Raw genomic sequence first — 21,132 nt, 5'->3', positions numbered from 1 at the left:
TTGGTTAAGGGAGCTGTCGCTCATTTTGAGGAAGGGGTGGAGCCACACCTGCCTGTGGCAGGCCCCGCCCCTTGCCGTGCTCCCTGAGGGGCGTGCCCGCCATTATCATGGCCCACTCTGATGTGGGACACGGAGCGGGGCGGGTTATCGGGGCTGGGCTGGATTTGAGGGCAGGACGGAACCCGAGGCAGTGCAGGAGGGCACCGACAGGTTGTGGAGCAACTGAACCTCGAACCTGATTTTATTAACCAGTGAAAGACGGGGGGCAGTCTGGGGGATGCCCCTCGAGGCTCCAGGACTCCACTAGACAGCCCCAATGTTTGGGAGGATCCCTCTCAAAGGACAAAGTTTCCCCTGAAATGTTTGGAAGGGGCAGCCCCACGGCTCCAGATCCCCCTCAGAACGTTGCAGGAGTTTGCCCCTCATAAAATACTGGTGAGGAGAGCAAATAGAGCAAACCCCAAAGTGCCCCTGGGACTCCAGCTGCCCTTCTGAGGCAGAGCTGTGCCCACGGCTCTGTCTGTGCAGCGGGTGACACTGATGGCATTGCCAGCACCCCCGATCAAACTTGGGACCTTCAAAATCACACTAAATGAGTCTTTGAACTTTAAAAACATAAACCTTGGAATGTATAAATGTGGTTTTGTAGCATGAAGATGTCAGTTCGGCCCTTAATCTGACTATTTGGTCTTCCACGTGTAGGCTTTGGCGATTTAAAAGCGGCGCTGTTCTGTGTGATGTTGCATTTTAGTTATTTACATAATGCTCAAACGAACTGCACCAAAGTTTTCCTTACTTTTGAGGATTGCATTATCCAAATCAAGGTTTGAAAAGCTTGGGGCAGAATCTGAAGAGTAACACTTTGGACCTGAAGCACGGGCAGGACGAGAGGCGCGGGGCACAAATCCAGACCCAGGGCGACTCGGGAGATGTTTTTTACTCTGGGGGTGACTGAGGCTCCTTGGGCAGGTTCTGGGCATCACTAAAAGGCCAGCTGGCCACGGCTGTGGTGGCCAGATGTGGCTTGCCTCAGACCCCAGCACACCCTGAAGGGCCTTGCTTCACCCGAGGCCTGTTCACCGCCATGCTCTCCGTGGAGAGGGACAGCAGGTGACAGAGCAGGGACACTCAGCGTGCCCCCCAGGCCAGCGTGTGCAGCCTGTGGGCAGCGTCACGCAGCCGCTCGCGGTACTCGAGGCGGCGGTGCAGCCCCGGGGGGACGGAGGCCAGCCCCCCCAGCAGCCCCCAGCAGCCGGCGGCGATGGTCCCCGTGGAATCGCTGTCGCCGCCGTGCAGCACTGCCCTGGCACACAGCTCCTCCCAGCTCCCTCCGGCTGCCAGCAGCGCCTCCAGGGCCACCATGGGGGCGTCGTGGCCGCTGCGCCCTGGCCACCCGTCCAGTGCCCAGCCTAGGTACTCGGTGTCCCGCTCGGCTGGGGACGGGAGGGCTGGCACCCGCGCTGGGCCAGCACCTTCCAGCAGCCCGCGGGAGTCCAGGTATCTGCAGAGACACGGGGACACTGAGGTCACTGGTCACTCTCCAGCAGCCCCTGTGACCCCAGATAGCTGTGGGGACACTGGGGACAATCAGCAAACCCGGGGGGTAGCCATGGGCATCCAGTTATTGGATACCAGTACCACCAGGAACACAGAGGTCACTGTCTCTGAGGATGGCACCTCTGGCAGTGACACAAAGGACACTGGCTGCAGCAGGGACAGACTGAGCATCAGGGTCAGCAGTGGCACCAGTGACACTGCCATGATGCCCTGCCAGGACTGTCAGAGAGCCTGGCTGGCACCAGTGGCACTAATGGACCCCTGAGCCCTTTCCAGTATCCTCCCCAGCCCCTCCTTGTGCTCCCAGTGTCCCCCCAGAACCCTCACAGTGCCCTCTCACCGGTGCCACGCCTCCCCAAAGAATGGCCAGGCAGCAGCATTGTCCTCCACGGCCACCCCAGTGCCCTCCACGTAGTCCCATGCCAGGGGCAGGACCCGCAGCAGCTCAGCCCCCCAGCGCTCTGGGGGTTCACCCCGAGCTCCCAGTGCCCCAAAGAGGGCCACCGCCAGTGCTCCAAGGTACCCTGTGGGGACAGGGGCTTCAGGGGGGCTCTGCTGTCCCCTCCAGCCCTCCCCTGCCAGGCTGGCACTCACCAGTGGGGTGGTGGTGGGTCATGCGCCCGCTCTCGATGCTCACCCGGATCAGAGTCGGCAGCTCCGAGGCACGTGGGTACCTGCACTGGCATCACACCAGTCCCCACACCCCTGCTCCTGTATTCCCATACCACCACCCTTGTCCCTGCTGTGCCCATTCTCCCAGCCCCATCACTGCCACGCCCCACTCTTAGCTCTGTGACCTGTGTCCCTCTTCGCTGCTGCTGTTCCCATCTTCTCTGTCCCCAACCTCCCAGCACCAGCACCACATGTCTCCAAGTCCTGGACCTTGTCCTCTCCAGCTCCACCAAACCCATGTCCCCACTCCTCTCCCTGTGACATCCTCATGTCCCTCTTACCCTGCTCCCATCCCTTCATGTCCCCTTCCCTCCAGCTCTGACACCCCTTGTCCCCATCCCGTGTCCCCGTGTGGCATCCTTGTATTCCCCTTTCCACTCATTCTAACACCCCCACATCGCTGCCCTCACCCCCCAGCTCTGATACCCACGTCCCTGTCCCCGAGTGTCCCCAGGTGTCCCCAGGTGTCCCCCGGTATCCCCGTGCCCACCTGAGGCCGATGGCCAGGCTGCGCATGGCGGCGCCGCAGCCGGTGCCGCGGGGGTTGAAGGGGATGCGATAGCCCTGGGGCTCCCCCGGCCGCAGCTGGGAGGTGCCTGGGGGAACACGGGGCTGTGAGGCTCCCTGAGCCCCCCCTGCCTCTCCCCGCATCCCTGGGCTCTGCTCACCAAGGATGCTGCTGGGTCCGGGCTTGCGTCCCTCCATGTCCCCCATGGCGGCCACGTAGCGGCGAGCCAGCTCCTGCAGGAGGGGTTCCCCCTCCAGGCCTGTGCAGGGAACGGCCCCATGAACCCCCCAAAAATGAAAGGGGAGAATAAGATCGCCATTGCACCACTCCAAAAATGTGGGGAATGGAAACACTGCCCCACAGAGCACCCAAAACTGGAGGGGAAGCAGGATGAGTTTAGTGCACAAATGGGGAATCTTCCTGAGCACTGCAAACTGAGAAAGGGGTACCCTGCCAGGGTCCCAAGTGGGAGGGGGAAACGTCCCCACTTCCAGCACCCAGAATGGGAGGAAAGGGCACATAAATGAGGAAAACCACACTCACAGCCCCCACGCCACCCCCACCTAGAGGAAACAAGGACACACATCCCCCCAAGCCCCCTAGAAACCCCTAAAAGATGGGGGAAGTGGAATGAAGATGCCCCAAAGCCCCCTCCAGAGCTGGACAATCCCATTTGAGTCAGGAATCTCATGGGTACCTCCCTGACATATCCCAAGGCTATTAGGGTACACCCAGCCACACCCCAAAGAACACAACAGGGACCCCCTACCCCTCAGGGGACATACAGGGACAGTGCCAGCCTGGGCTACAATGGGAACCCCAACCCCCGGGACCCCTCCCTTCTGTCACTGGGGTGTCACGGGGTCCCCACACCTGTGGCCAGCCCCTCGGCGGTGGCGAGGTGCAGGACGGTGTCATCGCTGACGGGCCACTCGGGGGGCTCCAGGCTGATGGCTGCCAGCCCCCCCAGCTCGGCCAGCTCGCTGTGGATCTGGGGGCCCGAGGTGCAGTACTCCCAGCGGGCCCCCCGGTAGCCCAGGGCGTCCCCAACCCCGCTGAGCACCATGGCTGCCTCGTAGGCCTCCACCGAGGGCACCCTGCGGGAACAGGGGGTGCCAGGGGGTTCAGGGGGTGCCAGGGGGTTCAGGGGGAGCCCTCTCTGAACAGAGGGTTCAGGGGGTGCCAGGGGGTTCAGGGGGAGCCCTCTCTGAACGGAGGATTCAGGGGGTGCCAGGGTGATCGGGGGAACCCTGGGGGAATAGAGGGTTCAGGGGGTGCCAGGGTGGTCAGGGGGAACCCTCTCAGGACAGAGGGTTCAGGGGGTGCCAGGGGGTGCCAGGGGGTACAGGAGACACCCTCTCTGAACAGAGGGTTCAGGGAATTCAGGGGGAACCCTGGGGGAACAGAGGGTTCAGGGGCTGTCAGGGAGAACCCTGGGGGAATAGAGGGTTCAGGGGATGCCAGGGGGTTCAGGGATTCCAGGGAGTTCAGGGGGAACCCAGGGGGAACAGAGGGTTCAGGGGGTGCCAGGGGGTTCAGGGGAACCCTCTCTCTGAACAGAGGGTTCAGGGGGTGCCAGCAGCAGGGAAGCCCCAGGATCCCGGTGCACTCACGTCTCCTCCATGCTGGAGCAGCTGGGAACGCCTGTCAGGCTCAGGGCACGGGGCCAGTGCTGGCCAGAGGCCCTTAAGGGGACCAGGACACCCCGGGGATGTGGGGTACAGGGATTGCCCCCACAGCCAGAGGGAGGAAGCAGGGAGGGACTCCAGGGGCACCTGGGTGGGGGAGACAGAGGGAAAGAGAGGCTCCAGGGGCCCCAAACCTCTTTTTAGGGTCAAAGCTTTAAACTGTGGCAACAAAGCATCCTTTGAGGGCACAAAACCCTACTTCAGGGTTCAAAGTGTTTTCAAAGCTGAATTTTCAGGGCCCCAAGCCCTCTCTTAAGACCCAAACCTTCTTTTGGAGGGTCCAAAACCCTCTTTTACCACTCAAGTTTCCACTGGACTGCCTGAAGCCCTCTAGTCAGCACCAAGGCTTCATTTCTTGGGGACAGAGAGGTTCACCTGCATCGCAGGGTCCACAAGGTCATTTGCAGCATCTCACCTACTGATTTTTTTCATGCTTAAAGCCTCCATTTTTGGGCCAAAATCCTAATTTTTGGGCTCTCAACCTTGCTTGTGTTAGATATTGCTTTCTATTTTAGGGCAGAGTTTCATCTTTTGGGTCCAAACTCTCATTTATTGGACAGAAATCCTGCCTAGGCTACAAATCCACATTGGGATGGTCCTAAGCCCCATGTTTCCTTCTGAAGATCTTAGTTCTGGCTTCCTAATCAGGCTCCTTTTAGTCTACAAAGTCTCATTTTTAGTGTCCAAAGAATGTTTCAGCTCACAACTTCTCTTTTTGTGAGTCCCAAGCAGGGTTTTTCCTCTCCAAAGCCTTCTTTTCAGGCAATTTGGCTCTTTTCCCAGTTAAAAAAAATAAACAACCAAACAAAAAAAAAAAAACCCAACAACCAAACCCCTGTTCTTTCTTGCTTGGTCACACTCTACAGAAATTAAAGTGCCACCTCAGACAGGGTTTGGTCCTGAAGGCAAGTTTACTGTTTGAATCATAACCTCCAGGCTGATGACCATGAAATAACAGAATTCTCACTAATTAGTGAAACCAGGAGGAACACCAACAAAACTTCCACACTGGGCTTCTGGAGGGCAGATTTTGACCTTTTCAAGAAGCTGATTTGGAAAGTTCCTTGGGAAGAAGCTCTTTAAAACAAAGGGGTCCAGGAAGGATGGATGTTCTTCAAGAAAGCAATCCTGAGGGCACAGCAGCAGGCTGTCCCTGTCCCTGTCCCTGTGCCTGTCCCTTCTCAGCTGGAAGATGAGCTGCTGGGGATGACAACAGGCCTGGATGAGCAGGGAACTTCTCAAGAAGCTGCTGTTCTTCGTGTCCAAGCCTCATTGTGCACGAGTGAGGAGCTGGCAGAGCTGTGCAGGTGTCTGCAGTGTCTCTCTGGTGCTCTTTGTGCAAGCTGCTCCCTACGAGGGACACTTTGGTACTTCTGCACTCCTTCGTCTCTGGCATTGCACAACTCCCATCACCTGCTCCTCCCTCCTCCAGGTTGACAATCTTCCCTTGTCACCGCTGTGGTGGCATGAGTCCCCTCATCCAAGCGCCACTCCTGGTGTCCTCTGGTGGCTTGCTGAGCATCCTCTCTGCCCCAGCATCCAGTTAAGAAAGACATGAAACAGGACCAGCCCCTGGCCCTTGGGAGATGCTGTTCCTGGCTCCGTCCTGGCTCCATCCCTCAGGGCCTGGCCCTCCAGCCCTGTCCAGCCACTATTGGTACATCCATGTCCCTTCCAGTGACTCAAACACCACATTTAAAAGCAGCAGATTGCTAAATGGGCACATGCAAGCACACAGCTCTCAAAATCCCATCACACAAATGTCACACTGGGGGTATTTCCACCAGCTGCTTCAAAATCTACAAAGAAGGAAACACCCTGTAAATTATTTATACAGTGTCACAACCCACCAGTCAGAGGCATGATGTTCACTGGAAATTGTCACCAGCTCAAAGACACTGGATGGTGTGCCAGGGAGTTCTTTATGCTTTATTGTTGCCATAACTCCGGCTACCAGCCAAATATTTAGGCCCAAAAGATGTTGGCTAACAAACCCTTACATTAGGCTTCCAGGAGTGGTAGCTGACAAGCCCTTAATTTCATACAGTACACTTTAATAATTTCCCAGCTCTCACCACAAGCTCCTCAGAAGTGCTGGCTAACAAGCCACAACACACTTCCACAAGCTCCCACAAGAAACTTCAGTGTGGAGCATGGGGCAGAATCATTGCCATGCTTTGCCCAGACAAAGCAAGGGAGGAGATAATAAAGACAGAAAAGGGAGAGCGAGAACAAAGCTTGTCACCAGTCCATAGATGCCGTGTTGGTTCTAGTGTGGATGGTCTGGAGCAGGGATTGCAAGACAAAAAAAGCCAGAAAGAGGAAAAAGAGCCAGGGGGGCCAATTGGCTTCCTTTTATAGTTGACTTGGTGCCTGCCTCTGACACAGACTAAATTTTTTGTGCTGTTTTCTTCATGCATGCACAGCCAGCTCTTTTGGCCCTCTTCTGGGAAGTGAGCATGAGTAGGAATTTGCAAAGCAGAGCAGGAATTTGCCTCAGTCTTCTCCAATGACCTTTCCTATTGTAATAATCAGAATATTTGAGGCAAAACATACTTAGATTTGGTTCCCCACAGGCCAACAAGGGGTTTTAATTCTGGCTTTGGCTTTTCTGCCTGTTGGTTCCAAACAGGTGGGATTTTGTTTTAATTTCAGATGCTGTGCTGCTGCATCATCCAGGCTGTGTTGGTCTGATATGCATCTCTGGGATGCTCAGACCTCCACACTGACAGGTAAGAGTTTGTGATCTCCACCACCTGGCTCCAGAGACTGTAGTCCTGCCATGAGCAACTGCCCAGCTCTCTCTCTAGTGGCAAGGTTTGCACCCAAGCAAGGCTTGGTGCAGGCGCCTGCAGGCAGATCCTGTCAGAGGGCCCTGGAGCTGTGGCATTCCTGGGAGCATGGTCAAGGCCTAAAGGACTGCTTCTCTTCCTCCTCCTTCCTGTCAAATTGCCACAGGTGGTGGTGCTGTTCATGATCCAGCTGCAGAGATCATTGTCCCACGGTGGGGATCTGCTCCTGGCTCTCTCCCTGGCATGGTTCCTCGGACTGTGCATCACCTTAATCCTGCCAGGCACAGCCTGTGGTGCTGAGGAACCTCCCTGCTGGTGGCCGGTCCCTCCCTGACCAAGCATGGAATGGGCATTTGGTAGTGCTGGTGAGGAAGGTGTTGTTTCTCTCATTTTCAAATCTGAGCACCTGGAGGAAAAAGAGTTATCTCTGCTTCAGGCATTCCTTGTAGGTTCCTCTGGGATTCTGTCATTTTTTGGAGCAACAGAGAGAAGATTTCACCAAGGTCACCAGTGGGAAGTTTAATAAAAGTCTTCCCACCAGGTCTGCCACTGTCAGAGCAAGTCCTCATCTTTTTACCCCCAGTGGCCTCCACTTCACAGAATCCTAGAATTTGGATGGAAGAACTCTCATTCCAACCCCATGCCATGGGCAGGGACACCTTTCTCTATCCCAGGTTGCTCCAAGCCCTATCCAACCCGGCCTTGGACACTTCCAGGGATCCAGGAGCAGCCACAGCTTCTCTGGGCAGCCTGTGCCAGGACCTCACCAGCCTCACAGGGAAGAATTTCTGCCCAATATCTAAACTAAATCTTGCCTCTTTCACTTTAAAATAATTTCCCTTTGCCCCATCACTACACTCCCTGCCAAGGAGTCTCTCCCCATCTTTTCCTAGCGCTCCCTTTAAGTCCTCTTCTCTACAGGAGCCATCTTCAGAGAGCAGACAAGAGGCAGTTGCACAGGACAGCACCCTAAATCCCAGCAGGGAAAGAGGAGGACTGGAGTGGGATAGTTCAGAATGATAGCATTGAAGGGTGCAGGACGGAATTGTCTCCTGGGACAGAGACACTCAGGACAATGAGAAGACAAACAGCTAATTCAGGATAAGGAAACGTTTTCTGACCACATGGTCCTGGTTCTTACCTGGCATAAAACAGCAAGTAGGCTTGCTGCCCTAGAACTGTGTGGATGTCACAGTCATCCACAGACTCATCGTCCATCTTGTACCACAGCCCATTGCTGGCCTGCAAAGAAAGGCATCCAGCTCTGGAGAGATCTGCAGGGTTTGTCCATGTCAGCACTGAGTCAGAAATGACATGGATAAATGGACATGCAGATAAAAGTGACATACTCCATGTGTTTTCAGGCTAATAACAATTTTATTAGGAACCCATTCCTTTTTATACTCAAGTTAGCTACAGGGGGACCTGATTGGTCCTTTAATCAAAAGACTGTCACCATTGGCTAATTAAGAAACCACCCTTTGGTAAACAACCTTATGAGGAAAACAGCTTATTACAAACAACACCTATGGATTGTTTCCATTTGATTATCATTTGATTATCATTATTTCTCTCCAGCTCCCTAAAGCCTCCCAGCCCAACTCGTGGGAAAGCTTATTTAGCTTTCTCTCTCTCTCTGACCCTCCTGTCACATCCACATCTCCAAAACACCAAAGGCAGAAAACTGCCAAACCAGAAGCACACAAAACCCAATCAAATCAAGCTTCAGACGAGACCTTCTCCCCCAAAACCTTGGTTCCCAGTAACACTGCTGGGAAAGTTTGCCTCTCCCAACACACATTTGTCCCTGTCAGGAGGGAAGTTGCTCTTTACCTTTGCATAGCACAAAAAATGTCCTTCAAGGCAGGTGTCCCCACTGTGAACCACGATGGCATACAAGGAGCAGAGGAGGGGTTCTCCAGCTGTGTCTGACATGTATGGCCGAAGATCCAGGTACTCAGGATACTCCACGAACTACAGACAGACCAAGAGGGCTCAGAAAGGATCCTCAGCTACCACAGTAAATAGCCTTCAGCATTTAGCTTGGGTGGCAGGAAACTGCTCTGACAGAGATGCTTTGGCTGAGAACAGAGTCCAGCCTCATCTTTTCATGGGAATTCTCCTCTCCCCAGTGGGGAACACAAAAATTCCAATGTGAGCATCTTGTGACAGAGCTTTGGAGAATCTTCTGCTTCGGAAAGTTGTCCTCCACCTGCATGCACACCTTGCTGATCTTTGTGCCAGTCCACTGGTCAGCCCTTTCCAGACACAGCGTGAGGACTCGGGGTGCACAATGGACTGTAACCTTCTTGGAGGCAGCAGCTTTCTTCTTACACCTTGAAACCAAGCACACAGCCAAGTCCTGAAATGCATCCCATCTTCCCCCAAGGAGGCCAGGCAACCTTTCCCTTGTCTCACACATCCTTATGCTATTTTATGGTTATTCAGAGGCATATTTAAAAAGTTAATTAAAAAAGTCTTGTTATTGTGCATTAAACCTCCTTGAGAAGATGAGTTCAGTGCCATGCAGCCCCTCACGCAGGATCTGGTGGTTTTGTGTCGTGTGGAATCATCTTACTTGCTACATGTGAAGCACTCTTTCTGATCCAGCTGCTTGGGTGTCACACAGTCCTCCAGAACTGTGGTGAGGGACGAGGCTGCCTGGAGGAGGGAGAGAGGAGCTGCAGGAAAGGCTCTCACCCAAACACCTCCCAGGAGCTGACAAGAAGACCCAGGCAGCTGATGCTGAGGAGAGCCAGCATTACCCCAGGAGGAGGCAGAAGGAGGGTGTGATGCTGAACATTTCCCTCATGTCCCAGGGCTCCCAGAGTCATCAAGAGCTCCCTCTGTGTTGGCACCACTCAGTTCAGCTACCAATGGCATGCAGGGGCATCAGCAGTGAAAACTGATCCTACCTTTGAGCCTGGGAGCCAGGTGGGTACTGAGGGAGGGCAGAGGGAAGGGGCAGGAGAGTGTGTCGAGGCTGCAGAGGGGTTAATGATTGCTAGTCCAGCCCAAAGCCAGCACCACGGGGAGAGCAGTGCCATGGCTTCTGCAGGACACTGAGGACTCTGTGCTTCCCACTCACCACCGAGCTCCCTTGTGCTCGCAGTATAGGTTTTTAGGACAAGTGATTTGGTTCTGGAAAGCTACAGGGCCCTTGGCATGTCTTAAAGCTCAGTTGCAAACCTCTTACTCTGATATCCAAAGAGACATCCAGGAAGGCCTTGAAGGAATCGACAACTCCTTGGCAGCTCAAGCACGTGACTGGAAGGAAAATCAAAATGCTGAGTGAAATTAATTGACTGTGCTGGTTTATGCTCGTGGGTTCTCCTACACCAGCCTTCACAGCACCAGCTGCTTGTCAAAGGCAGACAGAAGGGCACAGACAAGCCAAGTAAAGCAGCACTTATGGCAACATACCTCTAGATTTCATGAAGCCCCCAAATATTTGATAGACGATGGTAGTTTCTTCTGAAGAGTCGTCCAAGCTGGAAATCAATGGCAAGGGAGAGAGTCACCTCCTCTGAGGGTTTAGCACTGAAAGGTCTGGACGTCAGTTTTCTTTGATGGGAGCACATCAAGGAGTCCAGTGGGCTTGGGGAAATTGAAACTTGCAGTTTGCTTGTGCTTACTCGCAGCTCAGACAAGCTCTGTGCATGGCATCGAGCGTGCAGCGCAAGAACTCGTAGGCGTTTTCCTGCCTGCCATACTCAAACTCTTCCCCTATGACTAAGAAAGAATTTAGTAGCTCTACCTTAGAAGGAGGGAAGACAAAGAAGAAAACCTCTTGGAGTGCCTGAAACAACTTACATTTGAGGTCCCTGAGGACAGCTCCGGGCAGGATGGCGCTGGCCGAGGAGCGCAGGACCTTCCTGACGTGCGCTTCCATGGTGCACATCATGCAGAAGCCTTGCTGCTGGCCTGAACAGGGCAGGAGGCAGGGAGCAAGGAAGGGAGGGACAGAAGCTTCCTAATGTACATCTTCAAGTTCTAACAACAGTCTCCACTTCTTTACTCCCAAACTGCCGGTGTCCCAACAAGCCCAGGATATTTGAGTGCACAGAAAACACACTTCAGAGGGAGGCTAAACTGGCAAAAGTGTTCTGTGCAGAAAGCCAAGACACTTCAACTTGCAGGGGTAGAAACTTGGGGCTAGAAGGAGGTGTTCTTGGGCCTAAAAAGAGGTGTTCTGCTGAAGGTGAGTGCACCTTGACAGGACAAGCATCTTTTAGATATGTTCAAAGGACATAAGCTCATGGGGCCAAAAAAGAAGGGCTGCTGTTCTCCTAAACCTGATTCCAGGTTCTGGGGATCCTTGGGATGTGCCCAAGAGATTTACAAGGAGATGTTCCTAAAAGCACTCACACGACTGGCTGTGCTGGTGAGAGAGCAGGTAGTTGGCCAGAGGGGGTGTGTATGTCAGGCACTGCAGGATTACATTGATGTAGCAAGTATTGCCCAGGTTGAAGAGTCCTGCGCCAGGTCTCTGTCTTTGCTGCCAGTCCATGGAAATCTTCTCTGGGGGAAAAATCCTTTGTGGCAGAGCCATTCCCTCAGCAATGTCTGCAGGGAACGACGTTTAAAAAGAGGTGAGACAAAGTTGTTACTTAAAACCATAATCAAATGTTGAGTTGTCTATAGGAGCACCGAGGACAACAGCTGTAGTCACCAACTCAAACATCAGGGAAAGCCTAAGACCCTGCTGACATCTACTGGTAGGGAAGCAGTTTTGGAACACTCTCTGTTCCCCTGTGTACTCTGCCAAAAATCCAACAAACCCACTCTGATTTCTGGGCCTCAGGCCACCTTCCTTTCCCTTTGGAATCTTGTATTTGCAGGACTCACAGGAGCTGTTCCACCTTGCACTCATCACTCCTCTCAGGAACTGAGGGGAAATCTTTGGATGCCAAAGCTCCAGAAAGATCTCCAAAAAGATCAGCTCAGCACCAATCCCATCACTTGAAGGGAAAGGAAATAACTGTATCTCAACAAACTTATTTAGAAACCCCAAACATGACCGACAAAACACCTTCAGCTATCAAAAAAATTTTGGTGGTGCTTGTAGCTGTTGTCAAGGATGAAGATTGCTTGGAAAAAGGCAGGCCCACAGTGGAAGGAGCCTAGATATCCTGAAGGCCAGCTCAGCCCTGCTACTTTCAGTGGCTCTCTGCTCAGGATGCCAAACTCTGGGCAGGTGAGATCACAATTGCTGGACCAGTGCCATATCTCTGCCTCTCTGTGACATGAGGCCACATGGGGCCATGTCCCTTCGAGGCCACAGAACCCCAGCCTGGGCACCTCTCAGGGCTGAGGGTCACTGGGCCATGTGCACAAAGGGCTGTTTGTCTGTCAGCAGAGCTCCTGTGTCTTCCAGGAGCTCCAGCAGCCGCAGGACTCCAAGGCTGCTGAGGGCTGTCAATGAGCCTGGTTGCTGTTTAGTTTGGCACACTTGGAGTGCTGGGGGTTTCTCTTCCACTCTTCCCAGCTTCTTCCAGGCTTTTAAGCCCCTAAAGATCCCTTTTAAGGAGGAAAAGCCTTTGGTTGTGGCAGTGAAGCATCCTTTGAGGGCACAAAACCTAACTTCAAGGCCCTCATTTTCATTTCCAAACCCCATTTTTAATTCTTACAGACCCATTTCGAAGACCCAAAGTCCCTTTGGGATGGTCCAAAGCCTTCTTTTACAGCTCAAAGCTTCCACTAGGATGCCTAAAGCCCTCTAGTCAGCATCAAAGCTGACTAGACATTGACATTGTTTCTTGAGTTCAGAGAGGAACCAGTAATATCACCTCAAATTTGTAGACAGGCTCCATGAGATTGAAAACATTTCTTAGCACAAATTCATTCACATTGCCATTTGGGTGTGGTGTAAATAAGAGTTTGTACTTAGGAGGGGAAGGTCAGTGAAAACTTTCAGTCCTGACACTGCTGATTTGAGAGCAGGGACGTTTGCAGCTTGGCTCTGCATTTGGGGTAATTTTCAGCTGGGCTTGGAGTGTTTCATTATTTTGCAAGTTGGTTTTCTGGGCTTTCTGGGCTTTTCCCAGCCCCATTCGTGTGGGATCAGTCCGTGTGAGAGCTCCGTTGTGGATCCTGGCTCTTGCAGACTGGAAGAACGTGACCCTGCATAGGGCTGGGAAGGAAGATGAATCATCTCCTTGTTGGTTCTGCAGTTACAGGCTGCAAAAGAAAAGTGAATTCCAGCCCTGCCTCTTCCCTCTAGAACATTTCGTGTGTGACCTGCTGAACGTTCTTACTTTTGTAATGGGACTCCGTGAGACTGCAAATGCCTGAAGGTGCACGGAGCTGTGCTGGGACGGATAAAAACCTTGGGTTTTTCCTGGGCACTGTCAGAGCTCATCACAACAACCACACGATAGCGCTGCCGGCTCGCAGAAGAAGGAAACACACCGAGACCAGCTCGGAAAAACCCCGGGGGCAGAGCCAAGCTGGAAGTGTCCCTGCTCTCAAATAACCTCTGTCAGGACAGCAAGTCTTCAGTGCCCTTCCCCTTCCCAGTACAGACTCTTATTTACAGCACACCCAAAGGGTGGGACACAGCATTAATTCCTTTGCTCTAAGAAGTCTTTTCACTCTCACAGAGTCTGCCTACAAACTCGAAAACATCCAGTGAAAACAGAGCTCACAAAAGTGCCAGCTGAGAAAGTTCTTGCTGCCTACAGCTTCAAACCACCCTGGTGTCTTCACTTTCCTTCTCAGCCCTGTGTCCTGCCATAATCCTTCAGTCTCACAGAGTCAGGATGCAAACAGAACAGCACCAGGCGCTGCTCACACACTAAAGGTCCCAGGACTAAAACCTCAAGAGCCTGGAGTTTGCATTCCCACCAAAACACTTCAACAGGTCTAGCCCATAGAGCTCCCTGCTAGGAAAAGCAATTAAATTCACCCAGGACCACCCAATGCGTGGAATCAAAATCGTTTTTTGCTGAAGAGAGGAACTATAAGAAAAAATGGGATTCCCTCCTCCAAAATAGAAAACGTGCAGGGATTGATCCCATAGAAAGGTGGCAGAAGGCAGGGACAGGGAGGGGGAGGCAAGGAAAGGCCAGGGCAGGAAGGGCAAGGCAAGACAAGGCAGGGAATGGGCACACAAGGGATGGACAGGCAAGGCAAGGACACAGAGGGGTCAAAAAGTCAAAAGCAAGGCAAAGCAGAGGAAGGCAAGGCATGGCAAGGCAAGGGAAGAAAGGAGCAGGCAGGTGAAGGTTTGAAAGGCAGCAGAAAGGAGGGGAATGGGTAGGCAGGGCAGGGAAGACATGGGGGGCTTTACAAGGCAAGGCAGTGAGAGATGGGAATAGGTTTATGGGTGTAATTAGCTTTAGGGTAGGCTGAGGCCTCAGGTTACCGTGAGTGTTGTTATTATGTTTAGAGTTAAATTAATATTTACAGAAAAGTTTAGTGTCAGGTCTGGTGTTAGGCTTAGTTTTATTCTCTCAGTTCTGGAGAGTTGAGGTATTATGGCTGGAAAACAAAAAATAAACTCAAAATTGTAAAAATCACCTTGGGTGGGAAGAATTGGAAGAGCTGGGTAGGTGAGCCAGCTCATTAATTAAGTGGTTAATTAACTCATTAGCTTCAGGGGAGTCTGGGACTGCCATTTGCAATGTGTACACAGAAATAAAGGGCCACTTGGCACAAGTGCCCGTGGCACAGGGGGTCTGGAGCTGGGAGTGTGCTGGTGGCACAGAGCAGCAGCTGGTGAGTGGGGGGTCAGCTGAAACCAGGGACAACCTTTGCGGGGGTGACATCCCCCACAGGACCTCTCCATGGTTTCCAACAGCCTCTTCCACCCTTGGGGGTAGCATTTGTGTCAGAGCTCCCAAATTTGGGTGAAAATATGGGGCAGAGAAGCACCCTGTGCTTCCTCCTCACTGCAGGACTCATCCTCAACCAGCCTCTGCTGCTCCTTTGGCTTTTCTGCCATGGCTTAAAGCATTTTTGGATTTCTGGGCTGGGGCTGATGGAGCTCAGCATCTCATCAGCCAGTGCTGAACGGCAGCAGAACATCCTGGGGCAGGGAGGGAGGGAGGAGGGCTCGGGCTGCAGCACCAAGAGCAGGAGCCGTGCAGCCCCTTGCCTTCCCCTCAGCAAATATTTATGCTTTAAGCTCTCTCGCTGAAAGGCCTAATTGGAGTCTAGGTGAGCTGGCACACTAGAGGAGAGCCTAATAGAGACATTGCAGTGCTATTAGCACAGATGGTTGTCATATGTATGCAAATGAGGAGCAAATTGAATTTGGTGTCCCCTCTCGCCAGCTGTCCTATCAGCACTGGCTCCTGCAGCAGCACAAGGCACTGCCACTGCTCTGCTAATCTGTCATCGCAGATTAATTACAACTAACACATTAATCTTCATTTGTTTGCCCATACAAAGGGAGTACCCTGCTCTTTCAAGTACACTCTGATGGGATGGGGTGCTCCAACCTGGGAAAAGAAGGAAGAAAGGGAAGGAGGGCCAGGCAGCTTCATTAGTGCCAGCCCCGGGGGCTGGGGCTGCTGCAGCCTTCGCGGGGCTTTCGTGCTCCTTCTGGCAAAGCAGACCCCACTGGGGGCACCGGGAGCCTCAGCCACCTGCCTGCAGCTCCTGGGACCTCCACTTTGCTCCGTGAGCCTTCCTGGGCCACGCTGCTCTGCGTGGCTTTGTCCTGCAGTGACAGTGTCACTCCTGGCAGCATCCAAGGGGTGGCTGGTGTTCACAGGAAAGCAGCTGTAATGGGTGTGCTGGGCCCAGGAGGCCCTCCAGGATGCTGCAACCCTTCAGGCAGTGGCACTTTTACTGCTGCCTTGGGTGGGGAGAGAGTGACTTGCTTCGGTCTCACCACTAATTTTGACATTTTGATGAAAAGCAAAAGAATTCTTTCTGTTTCTTTTTTTTTTTTTTTCCCCTGAGTGAAAATATTGCAGCTGAGACATTTTACAGGCTTCTGGAGTTAGCACCCACTATGTTTTTGGGTAGAAGTCTAGTCTCTAACATTTTTTTTCACCCCAATTTTCTGTTATTTATTGGAATAACCTGTAGTTCTCAGTTCTCCATTAGCTTAGTGTTTGGATTGCTGTCTGCTCCACGTGTGGTCTCTAATGCTGTGATCTGGAGTGTCCTGATGACAAATGTTAACCATGTCTATTTAATCAGTCTGTAGAAGCTCAAATGCCATGTATCCCACGGGATGGAGAGATGCTAAAGGAGCCAAGGTGAACGACTTTGAGACAGCAGGAGCTCTCTTACAGGCAGCAGGACAGACAAACAAGCACTTTCAGCCATCCTGGAGGTGTTTCCACATGTCCTTTTGACCTAAAACCTACCCCACCACTGTCCAGGATCCACCATTCCCTTTGAGGCCCTGTAATCCATTTTGTGACCATTTTGGTTCATCTTGGGTGCAGCCCTGGCTGGGCTCTTGTGCTGCCCAAGGTGCATCCACTGAGGTCTTTTCATAAATCCCTACTTTATTCTGTAACTCTGTTCTAGGTCAGCCTTCTCAAGGCAAGCAGAAATCAAAGGGGCACCAGAGATGCCCTTGAACAGCCAAACAGGATGTTTCCAGCAAATTCCTTGCACATCAAGTTGCCCTTGAGGCTGATGTGCCTGGTTTTGCTGCTCTGTGAGAAGTGCTTTCTGTGACACACAGAGAGTTTCCTCTGGTTGTGCTGTGGAAACTCAGATATTCCTCCTGTCTAACAGGGTTTGAAGCTGTCTGAAGTTGGGAGTGTTCCTTTTAACTGCAGTCTTCATCCCCAGCCCTTCATTCATGCTGGATGTGTGTGGGGGCAGTGCCTGGCACAGGGGCAGCATTTGGGGTGTCCCTGAAATTTGTGTGCTTTGGCTGAAGCTTGCTCATGGGCAGAAAGGCTTTGGGGGCGTGAGGCTTAAAAGGGTCTTTGAGTAGTTGTGCTCAGTGCTCTGTAAGGGTTGTGTTAAAGTGTCCCCTTTTTTGTCAAATATGTGTCTAGACAGCAAATTCGAAATGTTTCCCTCCTGGCCTCATAAAAACATACCATCACCTTGAAAACATCATGCTCCTGCAGAAAAATTTGCTGCTCTGGAGTTACAAGGAGCACTTGAGCATCCCTGCAAGTGGAAAAACAGAGGAAAAAATAGTGTCTGGTTTTCCAGGGAGAGTTTGGGCAGCACGTGGGGTCGGAAAGAGCATGTGGTGTAAGAGGGGAATCCCATGAAGATACAAACACACTATTCTGTGCAATAATACAAAATCCAGTGCAAAACAACTAAATAACTGTTTAGTGCAATACAACAATCAGCCTTAGCAGAGGCACATCCTGGTTGTTCTTTACAATTGCTCTCATTTCATGTCAGTGCAGAAGTAGGTACCCAAGTGCTGTCCATCAATCCAGAGCTCCAGAAAAACCAAATTTCTCCCCTTTACCCTGCTCACCCTAGCAGGAAGAGCCGGTTCACCTCCTCCTCTGGTTTGCATAGGCAAAAAAAATGCAAAGCACATCCCAGGAAGGCGACGAGGAGCCGGTGCCACCCCTGGCACAGGTGACAAAGCTCCTGCAGCATGGGCAGCTCCCTGCCTTTGTCCCCGAGGATGGGCATCGCTTGGTTTGCATTCCGGGCCGATCTGTGGTGCTCGGGATTTATTGGGATGCAAACACACGATGCACTGGTGCCCAGCCCTACTGTCTGCATAAACAAAACTCTTATTTCGGCCCCAGCCCCACCTGTGCCCGCTGCGTGCCTTGAAAATGAATGGTGTGGGGCGGGGAGGCAGCTGGAAATTCAAGGCTTTTCAGTGACCCCCCAGAAGTGTCTGGATGCTGCCCAAATCTCTGCTAATTGGCCCCGGGAGACCCCCATTTGCTGCACCCTCATCATTTTTTCTGAGCCTGAGGGGGGGAAAAAATCCCTGGATGGAGCGGTGGGGGTAGCATTTTGTATTCACATTCAAATATCACAGGTTTGGGTGGCAGCGAGCACCTCCTGAACCTCCAGAGCCCACCTGATGCTGGCACCTCCCAGACAAAAGGATGGCACTCGGTGCCCTGGTGGTTTCCAGGCAGAGCTGGAAATGGGGAGCAGGTGGGAGGAATTGTAGCTGGCCCAGGGTGTTTTTTGACAGTGAGTAATAAAGAATTGCAGTTTGAAAGAGTGAGGTTTGGGGCTTCGGTGCTGCTGCATGACAATGAACTGCCAGCCCCAAGGTGGGAGAGGTGGCCTGGAAGTCTGGGCTTGCAGGAAGGGGAATCAATCACTCCTGGGCAACCTGACCCCATCCCTGGTGTGCCACGGGCTCTGCCTGCAGCTCTGAGACAGCAGCGTGAGAGATGGGCAATGCCATGGGTGACTCCCACAACTGAAAGGCAAATATCATGGATATTAGGGTGTTATGGTCTATGTTATGTATATGAGGATGTTATGTTATGTCTCCTATCTTAGAAGTTTTATACATTTATAGTTATTGTTTTATAGATTTATTGTTCTGTTTCATCACAATTAAAAGGCAAATATTATATATGTATGTTAGGAGAAGTTTTATAGATTTACAGTTATGTTTTATCAAAATTAAAAGGCAAATGTCATGTATATATTGTAAGAGAAGTTTTATAGATTTGTAGTTATTGTTTTATAGATTTATAGTTGCCTTTGTATATGATATTTGCCTTTTTATCACAATTAAAAGGCAAATATCATACATATATATGTTAGGAGAGGTTTTATAGATTTATTGTTTTATAGCTTTATAGTTATGTTTTACCCCCTTGTGTTGTTTTCAGGGGGTGGCCTGGGTTTGGGACATTTGGGACGGTCAGATTGTCACTATGGGAACACGTGATCTCCAATCAGGATTTAAGGAAGTAAACTTCACCACTGGAGAGCCTTGAAGTCAATGGACAGAATTTTGAGAGGGATTAAAGAGGTAAAAGGCAGAACATCCTTGTGTGGATGAGCACATGGTGGTGGAATCCTCTGCTCCTGGTGCTGTAATATTTTCTCTATTCAGTCTCCTGTTGTATTTTTGATAAAGATTGAATAAACCTGTTACATTTTTGGAAGTGAGTAGCATTTCTCACAGCAGGGAAAGGTTTTCCCTGGATTTAGTTCCCACTCCAGACCCCTCAGCCAGAGCAGCAGATTTGAGCTGATGGGTGTTGAAGGTCTTCTCTTCCTCCTGTGAATGATTTGATTTGGGTCCCTGTGCCCTGACAATCTCTCCTTCCTTTCTCTGGTGCCTCATGAGGTCATGGGTGACTTCTCCTGTGGGGTTTGTGTCAGCAGGGCCCATCTCTGCCCTGGTTATTTATTTTCTACCAATTTGTAGCTTATCAAAACCTCACCAGCAAAAACAACTCCACTTACAGCAAATATTGGAGACGGGGTCTGTGCAAGCTGCTGACTTTTTATTTCATGGGACCACCCTCTTCCCAAGATAAGATTTATTCTGAGTTTATCTTAATTCATTTCCTGCAAGAAAACTTAAATATATATTTTAAGGGTGGGTTTTTGTTGGTTTGGGTTTTTTTGTTTGTTTGTTTTTTGTCAGAAAAACATTTTGTTTGTCTCAGCCTGCTGTATTTGATTCTTTCTGTTTCCTCTTTTTAATTATTAAACATGAGTATCTTTTGGAGCAGAGCTTGGTTTCCATATGAAATGTCAAAAAGTTCTCCTTGAAAATGCCAAGGAAAATATGTTTTGGTGAGTTCCATTTGGCATATTGCAGAGGAATATCCCAATATTTCCATTTGGTATGCCCCGTGTTTCTTCCTGATTTTGTTGCCAAATAACCCAAGTAATTTAATGTGAACTTGCTATTAGTTTCACTCATTTGTAATTCCGTTAAAAAAAAAAATAAATAAATGCTTTCCCCTGAAAACAGAGGAAGGGGGAGGAAACGATGCTTGTGGCAGGATTTTGAGTATTGCCTTCTGACAGCACAGAACAGTTTATGGAAGGTGGAAGCTGGAGTTGTAAATATGAAAAACACTTTTCATCTCTAACCAGGCAACAGTTTCTCTCAGGCAAATCACAGAGATCTTACCAAGACCCCAGGAAGTGGCTGGAAATGTTCCCACACCATAAATACACTTGACATCTGCCATTGAACAGTCTGTTGTGTGAAATGGAGCCAAATTCCAGGAATTGTGTATCCATTTTCTACTTTGCAATGCTCTGTGTTCACTTGCTGCATTCTTCCAGGTTTTTAAATACTTTTTGCTTTTTTTGGAATCTTTTCTCCTACTGGTGCTCCGGTGATGTTGTCTCCAAGGAAAGGCTGTGGTGGGGAGTTTTGGATGCTGCCAAACTTTGTGGTTTCTGCTGCCTCCCAGAATGACAAATAACTTCTCCAAAGCCTTGTGGCACCTCCTGTGCCCTGGATGGGAAGCTGGGGATGGGAAATTGGGATGTGGCTCCTTCCTTCTCCAGGCAGAAGGAAAAAGATGTCACAGAACCTCCTCTCACACTTCAAACTCAAGGTTTAATGACCTTTTAAGTGTCTGTTGTTTTCTGATTTGTCCTCTTCATGCTCAGCACCTGGCACGTTGAAAATGTGCTTGGGAGGACAAATAAATCATTCTGGTCATCCAATGAATCACACAGGCCGTGGGAATTGCTCCCAGAGCCCCTGGGTTGCTGGGTATCAGGTTTTGGTTAGGCCAGACCCTCAGCTCAGGGCAGGTTTTGGTGCTTTCCACCAAGAGCTGGTTCCTCCTGTGGGGGTCAGGGATGGAGGCAGAAGCTCAGGGTGGATCCATCAGTTTGTCCTTGCTGCCCCAGCAGGTGTGGTGGGGACATGACATGTGAAACCAGCCAGCTTGGGATTTTCTGCTTTCAATGAGGGCAGAAAGTAAATAAATGGACTAAAGAGCAGAGCAGAGTTGCGTGTCCAAGTGCACTGAGAACTGTGAACCAGGGGGAAAAAAAAATTAAAACTCAT

The 21,132-nt window shown here is 51.2% G+C and overlaps 2 protein-coding genes across 6 annotated transcripts; both read right to left on the bottom strand.

Moving 5' to 3' along the window:
• Positions 1-922: 922 nt before the first annotated feature.
• Positions 923-4,497, bottom strand: LOC135284252 (ADP-ribosylhydrolase ARH1-like). The gene is made up of 7 exons (XM_064395645.1): positions 4,351-4,497; positions 3,611-3,834; positions 2,898-2,996; positions 2,720-2,825; positions 2,152-2,231; positions 1,898-2,081; positions 923-1,501 (listed from the first exon to the last, which is right to left on the bottom strand). Exons 1-7 carry the CDS (start codon positions 4,359-4,361, stop codon positions 1,129-1,131), a joined length of 1,077 nt encoding a protein of 358 aa, XP_064251715.1. The 5' UTR covers positions 4,362-4,497; the 3' UTR covers positions 923-1,128.
• Positions 4,498-5,336: 839 nt separating this feature from the next.
• Positions 5,337-12,424, bottom strand: LOC135284251 (ubiquitin carboxyl-terminal hydrolase 42-like). 5 transcript variants are annotated; one of them, XM_064395644.1, is made up of 11 exons: positions 12,003-12,423; positions 11,586-11,783; positions 11,031-11,141; positions 10,853-10,949; positions 10,641-10,708; positions 10,414-10,484; positions 9,796-9,878; positions 9,442-9,553; positions 9,051-9,191; positions 8,359-8,459; positions 5,337-6,224 (listed from the first exon to the last, which is right to left on the bottom strand). In XM_064395644.1, exons 1-11 carry the CDS (start codon positions 12,088-12,090, stop codon positions 6,218-6,220), a joined length of 1,077 nt encoding a protein of 358 aa, XP_064251714.1. In that variant the 5' UTR covers positions 12,091-12,423; the 3' UTR covers positions 5,337-6,217. The 5 variants fall into 5 exon arrangements, with proteins under 5 accessions (XP_064251714.1, XP_064251709.1, XP_064251710.1 ...); XM_064395639.1 differs by lacking the exon at positions 5,337-6,224 and adding an exon at positions 6,982-7,623 and having other exon boundaries at positions 12,003-12,424; XM_064395640.1 differs by lacking the exon at positions 5,337-6,224 and adding an exon at positions 6,982-7,623 and having other exon boundaries at positions 10,853-10,943; positions 12,003-12,424.
• Between the last annotated feature and the right edge of the window lie 8,708 nt (positions 12,425-21,132).

Source organism: Passer domesticus, chromosome 20 (assembly GCF_036417665.1).
Source record: "Passer domesticus isolate bPasDom1 chromosome 20, bPasDom1.hap1, whole genome shotgun sequence".
NCBI lineage: Eukaryota > Metazoa > Chordata > Aves > Passeriformes > Passeridae > Passer > Passer domesticus.
Note: the sequence above shows the minus strand (reverse complement) of the source record. Positions and strands in the feature narration are given on the sequence as shown.

Bases quoted from the DNA above. Each gene is read 5' to 3' on its own strand.
- LOC135284251 (XM_064395639.1), bottom strand. From the start codon at position 12,090: ATGAGTGCAAGGTGGAACAGCTCCTGTGAGTCCTGCAAATACAAGATT. The intron at 10,950-11,030 runs GTAAGTTGTTTC...ATTCTTTCTTAG, and splicing joins TGTCCTCAGGGACCTCAAAT to TCATAGGGGAAGAGTTTGAG. The intron at 9,554-9,795 runs GTAAGATGATTC...CTTGGTTTCAAG, and splicing joins GAGTGCTTCACATGTAGCAA to GTGTAAGAAGAAAGCTGCTG.
- LOC135284252 (XM_064395645.1), bottom strand. The intron at 2,997-3,610 runs GTGTGGGGACCC...TTCCCTGCACAG, and splicing joins CGCCGAGGGGCTGGCCACAG to GCCTGGAGGGGGAACCCCTC. The intron at 2,232-2,719 runs GTGGGCACGGGG...ATGCCAGTGCAG, and splicing joins AGCCTGGCCATCGGCCTCAG to GTACCCACGTGCCTCGGAGC.